This window comes from Nannospalax galili, unplaced genomic scaffold (genome assembly GCF_000622305.1).
Source record: "Nannospalax galili isolate Female #2095 unplaced genomic scaffold, S.galili_v1.0 scaffold307, whole genome shotgun sequence".
Taxonomy (NCBI): domain Eukaryota; kingdom Metazoa; phylum Chordata; class Mammalia; order Rodentia; family Spalacidae; genus Nannospalax; species Nannospalax galili.
In genome coordinates this window covers 5,506,903-5,520,119 of record NW_008359625.1, presented here as the reverse complement: position 1 = coordinate 5,520,119, position 13,217 = coordinate 5,506,903, and the positions used below count along the sequence as shown (strand labels likewise).

General features: G+C 46.0%; 2 protein-coding genes across 4 annotated transcripts in view; one reads left to right on the top strand and one right to left on the bottom strand.

The window, feature by feature from the left end:
• The window catches only part of Parp12 (poly(ADP-ribose) polymerase family member 12), an 89,690-nt gene extending 81,765 nt beyond the window's left edge, over positions 1 to 7,925 (top strand). Inside the window, exon 12 of the mRNA XM_029558855.1 lies at positions 7,714 to 7,925. Coding sequence (XP_029414715.1) covers positions 7,714 to 7,763 — 50 coding nt within the window. The 3' untranslated portion in view covers positions 7,764 to 7,925. The remainder of the gene's footprint in view (positions 1 to 7,713) is intronic.
• Tbxas1 (thromboxane A synthase 1) overlaps positions 1 to 13,217 on the bottom strand; it is a 188,021-nt gene that overhangs the window by 34,576 nt on the left and 140,228 nt on the right. The gene's annotated exons all lie outside the window — the stretch shown is intronic.

The following is a 13,217-nucleotide window of genomic DNA, read 5'->3' as shown; positions in this document are numbered from 1 at the left end:
ACATATATCCCAAACATTGCAGGAGATCTACTAAAAAATTAGACACTATCTGAAATTCAGATTTAACTAGATGACTGTATTTTACCTGGCAACCTTAAGTAAGTACAAACAAGGAGAAAATGGGAAGGAAAGTTTCAGAAGACTAAGACCTAAAAATGCCTCCAACCACAAAACTTTGGGCTTTAATATGATCATAAATTAACAGCTGTATTGCATTATGCAAATTTATGTTAAGTTATTCACTTTCTGTCATCACACCCCAGTAAAAATTGTATATATGACATTTAGGGGGAAAATGACATCTTCTGCTCTGAGTTTTGCTCCGCATTTTGGTGTAGCTGATTACCTAGGGCCTACACACTGTCACTCCTTCCCCCCACAGAGCCAGGTCCTATGTAAGTGACTCATCAAGTTCCTTAAGGTTTAGGACTCAAGAGAACCAACCGCTGGAGTGGCTGTCTCCCTGCGTTTTAATGGCTGAAGGGAGAGACACAGCCTGGCATGGGACACCTGGAGTGCAGCCCTGCTCCTGGCAGAGGATGGTACCTCCTAGCTATGAGCATGGGGGCCAGAGAGACAAGCCAGGAGAGGAGAAGGGGTCTTATCTGTACTTTCTATTTTGTCTCTTAGAATCATACACAAAGCAAGAAAGGCATCCCTGCTCTGACCGCCCAGAGATGCAGCAGTGCCCGCCAATTGGCTAATTTAATATTCAAGCAGACATAGGTGTAAGCCATTAGCTCTCTGTAGGCAGATGTGCTTAATCATTTTATTCTTTTTATTTAGAACTGTCATCCTCCTGAAGGCTCCTGGAATATCTCAATATTTAAAAATTTTTTTTTCCTTTTTTTTTTCGTTGTTTGAGACAGGATCTCCCTATATCCCCAACTGGCCTGGAACTTGCTATGTAGACCAGGCTGGCCTCAGTCTCACAGAGATCCACCTCCTGAGTGCTGGGATTAAAGGTGTGCACCACCATGCTCCCTTTTTTGGGGGAGGTCTTTTTGAGACAGGGTCTCCTGTAGCTGCAGCTGGCCTGGATTCACTATGGAGACCAGGCTGGCCTTGAACTCACAGAGATCTGCCTGCCTCTGCCTCCCGAGTGCTGGGATTAAAGGCGTGTGCCACCACTCCTGGCTCTCCTTTTTTTACAAAAAATCATTTTATGGGTATAAATGTTTTGCATGCACACACTTAAGTGTACCATGTATGTGCAATGCCTGTGGAAATCAGAAGAGGGTGTTGGATTCCCTGGAATTGAAGTTATAGACAGTTGTTAGCTTCCATGTGGGTGCTGAGAAACCCAGGTCCTCTGCAAGAGAGGTCAGTGCTCTTAACTTCTGAGCCATCGCTCCCCCACCCCCTCTTTATTTTGAGATAGGGTGTTGGGTAGCCCAGGCTGGCTTCAAACTAACTAAGCTGAGGATGACCTTGAATTCTTGATCCTGTACCTACCAGGTACTGGGATTATAGGTGTACACACTGTATCTGGATATCAGTTTTTTGGTTTTTTTTTTCTTTTTTGGTCTTTTTTGAGACAAGGTCTCCCATTAGCCCCAGCTGGCCTGGAACTCACTATGTAGACCAGGCTGGCCTTGAACTCACAGAGATCTGCCTGCCTCTGACTCCCAAGTGCTGGGATTAAAGGCATGCACCACCCGCCCTGCTAGCAGTTTCTTAAAGTCATGGGTTACCTTGTGAAGAAAGTGCCCATGTCTATTCTGGAAGGGAGGGTCAAATCTCACAAAGGGCATATGACTTCCCTTAACCTGGTACTAAGCAAAGCTTGGAGAAGAACAAGAAGCCAGATGGCTTTGGGGAGACTGCAGAAGAATGCCAGACCTGGAATTGACTGTTGGCAGAAGTAAGCTATGGGGAGGAAGGCAGGTAAGAAGGCCTCGACTCATTTGAACAGAAAGCAGTCACAGAGGAAGCAGTCCTGGGTTTCCACTGGGTGCTAGTGCCTATCCTCCTACAGATGCAGCCTTGAGCTGTTCTAAAGTAGCGTGGGCAGAGGTGAGCACAACAGTTTCCACTGGCCTTATTAGAGAGGGTTCTGGGTTCTCAAGCCACATAGATAAGTGAGCATGGGCCTTGGGCCAGGAAATATACCAATACAGCATAATCCTGAGCTGTCTCCTATTTCCTTTCCCCATTTCCTTATTTAGAAAATGAAGGGGTCTGGGATGTAGCTTAGCAGTAGAGTGCCTGCCTTAGCATGTGTGAAGTCCTGGTTCAATTCCCGGTCATATACACACACACACACACCAACCACATGGGGCGGGGGCATTAGAGTGAATGATTTTTGTGTCTTTGATCTTTAAAGATCATTCACAGAGCTACAACTGACTACTGTGGAGCACCTACTATGTGTCTGGATGCATTGTTGGGAGAACGGTGTTGTGTGTATAGCTTAGCAACTTGGGACTCCACTTGGTTTGGGCAGTGCACACCCTTCTCCCCACAAGGCACCTAGCAACCGAGGACCCCTACCTGCATTGAGATGCCTGTACATCCTGCTCCAAACAATGGGATAAGTCCCTCCTCCCCTTGACAACCATCAAAAACTCCTTTATTATGGACAGTTACTCTTTCAAATTTCGGAGGGTGTCCAGGTTTGGAAGATAGGGACCCATCTGGCCTAGACTGCTTTTGAGTGCATGTGTGGTAAGGCAAACTGTGTCCTGTGAGTAAACTTTTAAGGAGAATCTCCCATTTACTATCTTATGCCTATGCATAGTTGGGCATACAAATGATTAAAACCAGATGCATCATGGGAAGGGACATACACAGTGAGCAAAGGTTTACATAATCTAAGCTTGTCAATTAAAATAGCAACCAAACACCTCCTCCTCTTAAACCCCATAAAAGGAGCCCCAAGCAATAATTGGGGCCCTTGAGTACCCTCACTCATGTGGCCCACTGTCACACTTGACGGTGTATTTTTCCTGATCTGTACAATTGCATTGCTTTGAATAGTTTCCTCACTACTTTGCACCTTTAGTTCAGTTCCTTGAATAAGAGGTCAAGAACCTGACTACACCTGGCTCGTATCCTAATGCCCAGGAACAGTGACCAAGCCCTGCACTTGTGAAGTTAGGCTTGCCCAGGGGTCAACAAGCAGAAGCCCCCATCCTACCTGTGAGAAAATGTGGAGAAGAGTGGAGGACAGGAAGGAGTTCACAAGGGCAAGGAGGAGATATGGTATGAAACTTCTGAGGTGGCCGACTCCCATAGTTCTGAAAAGACTAAAGCAGTCATTTCCTGGGAGGACATCTGGCTTTCTTGGTCACTGGCTATGCCAGCTGAAGAAGCAGAGGGTCTAAAAGGCTTGGGAATGCACCAGCCGGAGGTACTAGTTTCTGGAAATGCGGACCCAGTGCCTCACCAGTAAGGATAGGACCACTTCTGGCTAGGGTTGGTCTTCATGCAAATGAAAGACTGACTCTGAGGAAGTCTGGCCACATCAGCAAAGCTTTTGAAATCTGCATAGAAGGTCAGGCTCGGGGAAAGGGTGATGCTCACGCCCCTTCCCCAGAACTTTGGGAAAGAAAGGCAAGGGCAGAAATGTCACAGGCTACTATGTAGATGCCAGCAACAGACAGGGTTTGTTTTGTTAAATTAGGGTTCATGTCAGCCTCCCACCTCGCAGAACTCCAGACATACACCACAGTTCCTATTAAACATGCTTTAAGGAAAAATTTTGAGGGACAGGAGAGAAAAATGTTACTAGAAACAGTGACAGCTGACAGGTTTGACACGTGAATTATTCCCGAGGGAAGAAACTGTCTGAAACCCAAGGGACAGAATGAATAGAGGAATTCTTGATAGGGCAGATTTTACATAGGAAAAAAGCTAATATCACATGGAAATATCTATGGAGTTTAAGGCCCCGAAGGGCAGACAAGGAGAATGCAAATTTGCCAAATGTTAAGTAAAAAGAGACACATACTTCTTGGCTTAAGTTTTTTAATTCTTTCTTGGGTTGTGTATTTTTATGTTGTTTGATTAGTTTATTGATTATTGAAATATATTTTTTTAATGGCAAAGATAGATGTATCTTGACGTTAGTATTTCCTGTCACCAAATGAAAAAGGACCTTTATTCTAATAATGTTCTTTGAGACTCAGTGGAAGCAGAAAGAGAGAGGACGTCCAGGGAGGGGAAGAAAATGACTTTGAGAAACTGCCAATACCCCATTAGTGACCTGCCACAGTGGTAACAGAATGGAAGCTGTATGTGCATCTGACTGCATGTCACTACTTTGGACAACATATGCTCTTGAAGAACAATCTACCACAGACCTCAAAGCTATTCCCAAGATGGCACCAAGGAACTCTGGTGCTGGTGAATCTGGGTTCAAATTCAGGCTCTGCCTCCAACTTGGCTTAGTCATATCACCTCCAAGCCTTCATTTAATTTTAGTTTTTAAAATGGGGTAAAAACATAGAATTGGTTGTTAGAATCACCTGGTCCAGCTCTAAGCACTGCGTATTTATTACATGCTAATTCTTTTGCTTGCTACCACAACCATCGTCATCATTATTATTTTCCATAGTTCTGGGGTTCTAACCAAAGGGCTTGCCAATTCACCACTGAGCTACACACTTTATTATTATTGATATTGAATACTTGATCCCATAGGATTTCTCCTTAATAAAAACAAATTAGAAATGAGATGTTTCTCTAGCAGGCCTTAACATAGCTGGTATTAATACCAGAGGGCTACAGTTAGTCACAGGCCATACCCAGAACTGGGAAGATAGATGGGGCTCCCAGAAATTTTACAGGAGGCCCACAGTGAACAGAGCCCAGAAGCAAACTGCCGAATGGACCCTGTGCTATGGGACTGGAGACGTTACCATTTCATGCTTTTAGGGATTTCATTTTACCTGACATTCTTGACTAGCAGGGTGACTTCTTTAGAGAAGGTCAGATTTACTTAGTGCATAAAAATGAATATGAATAATTACAAAGCCCCATAAATGTTTACTGTTATGAGGAGGGTGAGCACCATCATTAGCATCTTGCAGGTCTACAAATCTCTCATTTTCAGCCAAGCTGGGCAATCATCAGATGAGATTTTCAGAGAAAGGGGAAGGGATGAGAAGGATGAGAGAGAAAGCAGGAGAGAGAAGGACCCTGCCCACCTGTCCACCCCCACTAGAAACACCTTGTCTTCATTCTGAGCAGAGGTGGGGGCCTGTGGTGGGGTACCTCTGGACTTCCGTTGCCTTGCTGATAAGAGGGAGAAATGGACTCTCACAGTCCTTGAGTTGGACATGGACCAAATAACCTTCTGGCCTTGGGTTTGGTGTAATTCTATGAGATGCTTTCAAACAGGTTCATCTGCTAAACGCCGCCAGAGTGCCCATCTCAGGTCTTGCCAGAGGTTGGGTTTTTAACTATCTGGGTGAGCTGGATATGACCACTGCATAGTCTCAGAAAGCCCAGTGCTTCCCAGCAGCCTGACCAGGGGCTTTTTAAAAATGCCATCAGCAACTCCAGCCACCTAGGATTTATGAAATCATTCCTGCTATTAGCGGTGACCTCGGGTCATAGTAAAGGTCATTTGTCACAGATTCCTCACGGTGCTATGGCAACCAGTCTTCACCCTGGCTGCATCTTAGTTAGATCCCTAGGGGCTTTTGTGAAACTCGGGCTTCACTTCAGACCAACTAAAAATCACCAGGGGCGGATCCCAACCGTGGCCATGTTTAAAACTCTTGAGGACATGGAAATTTCTGTCTGTTCTTGGGTCTTGATTTGCATGTGGAGCCCTACTGGTGGCAGGAGTAGGAAAAAGCCTACAGATGACCTGGAACTGAGCTAATAGCTCTAGTTGTTTGAAGTCAGGTTGTACCTAGAGGCACACCAGGCTCTGCTCTGTACCTCTGTGATAAGTGGCTCTGTACCTCTGTGATGAGTGGCTCTGTAGTGTGTCAGGTCAGTGTCTTGTCACTGTGATAGTTACCTGAAAGAAATGACTTAAAAGGAGGAAGGAGTTATTTTGGCCTATGGTTTCAGGCCATGGTCAGTGGGCCCTATTGCTGCCTACCTGAGGTATTCAGAACATGATGGTGGCAGGACACTGTGCAGGAAAGCTGCTCACAGGAAGTAGAACAAGAGGAGGGGGCTGGGCCCAAGATACAGCCTTCAAAGACAGGCTCTCAGTGACATAGCTCCTCCAAGTAGGTTCCACACCCTATGTTCTACTATCACCCAGCAATACCATCAAATTATGGATTAAGTGCAAGCCTTCATGGTCCAGTCACATTTCAACAACATCATCAACTGGAAAGCAAGCCTTCAACACATAAGCCTTTCAGGACCACTTCATAGCTAAACTACACAAACACCAGGTCTTGGTTTGCTTTTCTTAGAGACTCTAGGGACCTGGTAAGGCCCGGAGGCCCTGTCTCCTTTTAGGTGGAAAGATGGGGAGCACAGTCTTAGGATGCTGGGCTGTTCTTCCCTTCCCACCATTTTCCAGGACTTCTCTGCATGGAGATAAAAATTGGACAGCAGTCAAGGGAAGGCTGGTTGGTGAGACTATCAAAGTGGCCTGACTGACAAGCAGTGGGAGGAGTGAGAGGGCTTTCTGCAGGGCAGCACAGGGGAGGGTGGAGGATGGAGGGTAGAGCTGATTGGGGTAATGAGGCTCAAGTCAAGTGTCTCTTATGCATGCATGTTTTTAACAACACAGTGAAAGTCAACCACAGGGCAAAGTTCCAATAAGACAGATCCTAAAGAGAACTCTGAGGAGAGCCAGAGAACTTTCTACATGGAATGAGGCAAGATTATCCATAAGTGAATTGAGAAAGAAGATGGTGAGATGGCTCAGTGGGTAAAGGTGCTTGCCATGCAAGCCTGGAGACCTGGGCTCCATCCCTAGAACTCACACTGCATAAAAGTAAAAGGACAGAACCGATGCTATGAAGTTGTCCTCTGACCTCTGCATCTGCAACTTGCCCCATATCACACAAATAATAATAATTTTTTTAAGTGAGAAAGCTTCAAGCAGAGTTTGTCTGCCAAGGTAGATAGCAGCCCTGGGACCAAGGTCTCAGCTTCTAGAATGTTCTTGTGGGTATGGGCAAAGCATCTAGGGATCTAGGGGTAAAGGGCTGAAGCTGCCTATATGTCCTTCATTTCATACCACTAATGGCTACCCAGGATCCAAAATTCAGAGGATGAACTGTGATGTCAAGAAAAGTTGCAATGAACCTTCCTTGGGGCTGAGAACCAGGATAATAGAGGTGGTGCTGGTGGAGGTGGCTGACAAAGGGTTAGGCTCCCTTGCCACAGATGAGCATGGGCAGGTGCCCTGACCACCTGGACAACTGGCATTTCCACAGTGCTATGAAACTGAGGCACATACAGCCTCAAGCTCCCACCCCAGAAAGCAGTTCTGAAGTCCCCTTTCCAATATGGCTGGAGTTACCACTGGTAGCCAGTCAATAGGAACGCCAGAGCCCTGAGGAGCAGCCATGGAACACATGAGATAGTGTTGACAAACAGACTCAGTACAGAGATGGGAAAGCCAATCAAAGCAAGGGTCCTTCCCAGTGTATCCCGTATCTGTCTGCTCTGTTGTAGTGAGTCCTTTGAAAACTTAGGCTGTAGCATCCCACTATGCAATCAACGCTAACCTCTGTATGCTGGGAAGATATTCTTTCTGTAAAGTTAACATCTACATCCATTGATTTTCAGTAAAGGACATGACCCTGGATCGGGTGGTTGATCCTCATCCAATCAGTTGAGGACAGAAGAACCAAAGCTGATGCCTCCTGGCAAAGCAATCCTGTCTCCAGACGGCAGCCCCAACTCCTGCTCAAGTTTCCAGCTGCCAGCCTGCCCTGCAGTCTTCAGACTCGCCAGACCCACACTGCACCAGCCAACTCTTTAAAATAAACCTCATTCTCTTCTCAGTCCTCTTCCTCTGATGATCCTTCTTTCCCTGCTAGTGCCCTGGGTATGGTGACAGTTCTGAAATTCTTGTGAGGACCAGGTGAATATTTGCACATAAAGTAATTAGCGTGGGTCCGCCCTGAAAATATTCGATGCCATTATCATTGACAGCATAGAAGACATCTATTCCAATCCTTGTCTTTCACAGATAAGGAAGCTGAGGCACAGAACAGAGGATTGTATTAGTTAGCATGTGTCCTGTGGGTATGGTTACGAATATCATATATATGTTAACTCAGTCTGTGTGACAGTAATATGAACTACGTGACTGATGTATCTATCCCCATTTTACAGATAGGAAAATGAAAGAACAAAAAGGTTATGTCAATGACCCATGTCACAGGGCCAGTGATGGCAGCTAACTGCCCCCCATGTGCTCTATTGAACATGTGGGACCAGCACCTGGCTCTTGGGCGTGCCCTTCTGTTTGGGTGGTACACTCTTTGGTCATGTCTAGCTTGGTGGACTATAACTGGAAACCTGTGGTACAGCTCAAGTTTCTAGTACCAGTCAAGAGTCCCTGAGAGATGCAGCAACTCCAAGGGGTGGGACCACAGACCCAGTGGTTGATGGGAAGCCAGGATCCCTAGCTATGCATTTTCAGCTTTGCATTGTCCTTTAAAGAACCATACCCCTGGACCTCTCTTGTTTGTTGGGTTTTTGTGTATGTATATGCGTTTGAGATAGTTTCTCACTATTCAGTCCAGGCTGACCGAAAACTCAAGATCCTTCTGCCTTAGCATCTAGAGTTCTGGAATTACAGATGTGCACCACCACACCTGACCTAGTCCACCTCTTTGTCAGCTACTTGAGCCAGTTACTTATCTAGTTGAAGTTCTTGCCTGGAGCTGAGTAGCTGAGGACTTGGTACCTCCCTTCCAGTCCTAAGATACAGTGACTTGGAAAAGAAACCCAGCAGAAGGAGGAGGGTATGTCTCTACCCTTGCTCCTAATGGGGCCGCGGCGGGGAGGGGGGGGGCTTTCTTTTCTCATCTCTGTAACAAGAATCCCTTGGCAGGGGGTCTGTGTGTGCTCCCTACAGCTCCTGTCCCAGTTTGGTCCCAGCAGGGGAGGCCAGTGGAGTTTAACTACATTCCTCCTATAGGGAGCATTCCAGAAATGAGCCTTTGAAAAACAACTTGTGAAACCAAAAGGGAAAAAAAATATCAAATTAAGTGAATGAGGAACAGGCACACCTCCTGTGTCCCGGAGATCCAATCTAAATATTTAAATTGAAAAGACAGATTTCCAAATGCTTAGCTTCATAAACCATCCACACTGCAATTCATCGGGGAGTCAAGCATGCCTTCCGATCTGGAATATTCATAGACCTGGACTCACAGACTCATCTAGTTGGTATTTTCACACATGCCATGCTCAGTTATAAAACATCTTAAAAAAGAGAAAACCACAAACCAAAATATAATGCTGCCCACAGACTGAGGTAAAACAAACTTACCAGAAAGTCTGGGCCATAAGCAAACATGTTGGAAAGGCCCCTCATTCTGCGTTAGTTCCCTGGTTTTCCCTTCTGTCTCTGAGGTGTCCAGGGACTGGCAGGAACACGGGAGGAGCTCTGGGTGGAGGCTATGGAATCGCTGGCTTCTAGGAGCACTCAAAACCATGAGGATGGCACCAGCAGGAGGATCTGTACTGAGGGCAGGGACTGTAGGTAGAAGGTCCTTTGCTCTGGAGTCAGTCGTCAAGCCAGATAGGTTGGCCTCCATTCGGATAGCTGTCTTGGGTGAATGACTGTCCCAGAAGGTGCACGTTCCCCTCCCTTCCTGTCCTCAAGATTCTAGGCATCACGTCACAGGGCTTTGTGGTGCCTGCAGAATGCCTGTGCACCCAGTTACCCAACTGTGTAGCCCCTTCAGTCTATCTCTGCCATCTCAGTGGTAGCCCTTGTCTGATCTGAGTCAGCTCCTCCCTCTCAGGAAGCAGTTACCCACAGGTTTTACCCAGTGTGCCTCCCTGCCTATGCCACCCCAGATCTGCACTCAGGTCTGCCTCCAGGCTGAGAAGGAAAGCACTTGTATCCATCCATGCCAGCTTTCAGCACCTGTATCTCACAAGCTGTGCTCTTCTGCGCCCTGGAGTAGACCAGTGGACACTGCAGAGGGGGCTCTCTGCCCCTGAGGGACTGGCTAGGGCTTATCCTGATGACCCTGGTAGAACAGTGTCAGGTTAACAGTGGATAATATCTCAAATCAAAGGCAGGCCCTACTAGTGGTGACATTCTGAGCCTAGATGGGAAGGTCAAGAGTCTTCAAATTCTCATCTCACTATTTTACTTGGAAATATCTTTCTAAAACAGCTTCTGTCAAAGATGTACAGAGAAGTTAAAATGAAAAGTATGTGTTCATTCTTTTATTTCAAAAGCTGATTGTGGAGAATAGAATCCATTCTTTTGATGGGCACAATAATTAAATAAATTTGTCATTTTGCTTTAAATCTAATTCAAGGCCAAGTGAGCCCACAGAACACAGAGCTTCACCTGTGGCATTAACCTGCCCAAATTTAACTTCAATTCCTGTTTTTCTAGCTCACCCTAAACCCATCCCACCAGTTTATTTGCTTAGCAAAACCTGGCCCCTCCAGAGTCCCAGAAAATGTCCTGAACTCTAAGCTGCCACAGAAAAGGCAAGCATCCACTCTCATCTATGAGGTGTGTTCCCAGAAGGACCATCTCTTTGTAGGCTACTTCTCCCTTAGCTCTTCAGGGGCACACGGGAAGGGGGATTTGGAGATTTAATTACTAAACATTCAAAGCACACAAGTGCTACATTCTTAGAGGCCTGGCAGTTGGGAGAAGCCAGTTGTTAAGAGGGAAGGGACCCATCAGAGGAGAAAGAAAAGGAAACAGCCATGGGGTGGAGGGGAAGGAGCAAAGGTAGGGTCCCCCACATGGCCAGGGCTGCAGCTGCCACTGCAAGCTCCTGCAACAGGTCACAATCAGGGAGGGTCAGTTCCCTAGGGGTCACTGGGCAGGTAGACACCAGGCATCTCTAGGGATTATGAAGGATTTTGGAGCCCTGGATAATGACAGAGAAAGGTTGTAGTCCTGAGCAGTGGCCATTCACAGCCTAAATGGGCCCTGAGAGGTGCTATCTGCCTGTCCTCAGATGTCCCCAAGAGAGGAGTTCACAGATGACCTGGGTCACTGGGACTTTCTTGTTGATGTAATAGCCAGGTCCTTGCATCAGAAGCTTCCAGAAAGGTCAAGGAAATAAGTGAATTGGGATTCACGTCTCAGCAACTCCCCCCACTGAAGCCTTCTTCAATGACAAAGTGCAGGTCATGTTTTAGGCCACCAGGGAAATGGCAGTAGGGGAAGTTCCCTCTGGTAGCCATACTTTAGCAGGGCCTCAATGGGTGACCAAGGCAACTGAGTGCTCCTGGGACTCAGGTTCTCATGCTTACACAGCAAGCACTTTACCCACAAAGAGCTGTCTCCTCAGCCCTCTGTTCCTTTTGTTATGAAACCACCAATATCATTTTCAGGGCACTGCCTCACAACCTCATCTAAGCCCAAAGGCTCCACCTTCAAATCAAATCAACATATGAAGTAGCAGGGGAGACCATAGTGCTGCCTTTTTCAAATCCAGGGTCTCTTGGAGAACTCTATTTCCCCCATATTGTCTTGGTTATATTGAAGAGGAGGGATATTCATTAAACCTGGCAGTGGAGGATCAGGGAGAGACGTAGCCTATTTTCACTGCTTAAGAAATTGAAAAAATAAAAAAAATCCTAGCAACTTTCTAATAAGTCCTTTGTCATGAAGAAGCTTCTTTATATTCTCAAACATATTTTTTAAAGGATGAGAGAAAGAGAAGAAAAAATGCAATTCTTTCTTTATAGATTGTTTTTGCTGTAGCCTTAGCACTTTATGCTGCAATGACTGACTTTTGATCTGGTTAGACATTCTCCTTCCTTGTCTTTGGTGCTGGACTGTGCCAGTCGGAATTTATGAGCCATTTTCCTTCTGTTTAATTGTTGATATAAATCTGCTGTGCAGAACCCGGTTATAAATTGATCACAAACTAGACTGGATTGATATACAGTCTCTGTTTAGGGTAGTTTGAACATAGTTATATGCCTTAGAAGGGCAATCAGATCCTTAAAACTCTCCAAGAGCTACTTTGTCACCATTATAGAGATCTAATTAAAATACATCTTCCTCTTCCTATTTCTTTTAAGGATCAAAGAACGTTCCACGCTGGCTATTTCAGCTGATTAGTTCATGCTGCTTAATGTGAGCAAGGTTGGGGGTTTGTTCCTTGACGCAGCCAGAGCATCTCAAAAGGCAAAAAAACGTATCCCATGGCTACCAAAAAAAAAAAAAAAAAAAAAAAAAAAACACCCCAAAAAAACAAAACCCAGCCATTTTAGCATGAGCAGCTCTTTCATAAATACAGGTGCCCTTTTGTCACAGGGAGAGAGTTAAGTTAAAAAATATGTGAATAACAACATAAATTCATCCTCACTATGGGAAAAAGGGCTTCCAGCTGGGGTCATGCCCAGGGTCATACAAGGAGTAGGATGAAGGTGAAAACTGGGAACCATCAGCAGGGGTTCCTCTCCTTTGCCCAGGTCTGCTGGGGTCCTGAGGAAAGAGAGAAGGGTGCCCCATGAGCTGTGAACACAGCCATGCATGGCTTTTCTGAATCCCTCCCTTGCCTATAGATCTCATAATGGTGCAACAGGACACAGAGCAAGTAGGTAGAAGGAAGAGGTTAGAGTATCCTAATGTCCAACCATAAAACCAAGAACCTCAGGGGGAGCAGTGTGAAGGCAGGACCAGGCTACAGCCCTATCATCCAGCTAAAGTATCTCAAAATATATGCAGCTGGGAGATGGCTCCATTGGTAAAGTACCTGCCATGCAAGTATGAGCTCCTGAACTGGGATCCCTATGTAAAATCCAGGCAGGATGGCACATGTCCCTAATCCTAGAGCTGCGGAGGTGGAGAGAGGAGAACCTTTGGAACTGCTGGCTGGTTGGTCTTGTCCAATTGGTTAATCCTAAGTTCAGTGTGAGACCTTGTCTTGGAAAAAACAGAGAGCAAGAGCCAGGTGTGGTGGTGCCTGCTTTTAATCCCAGCACTCACTTGGGAGGCAGAGCGGGCAGATCTCTGTGAGATGGAGTCCAGCTTAGTCTACATAGCAAGTTCCAGTCCAGCTGAGGTTACAGGGAGACCCTGTCTCAAAAACTTCAAAAATCAAATAAAAACTCAAAGCAACAGA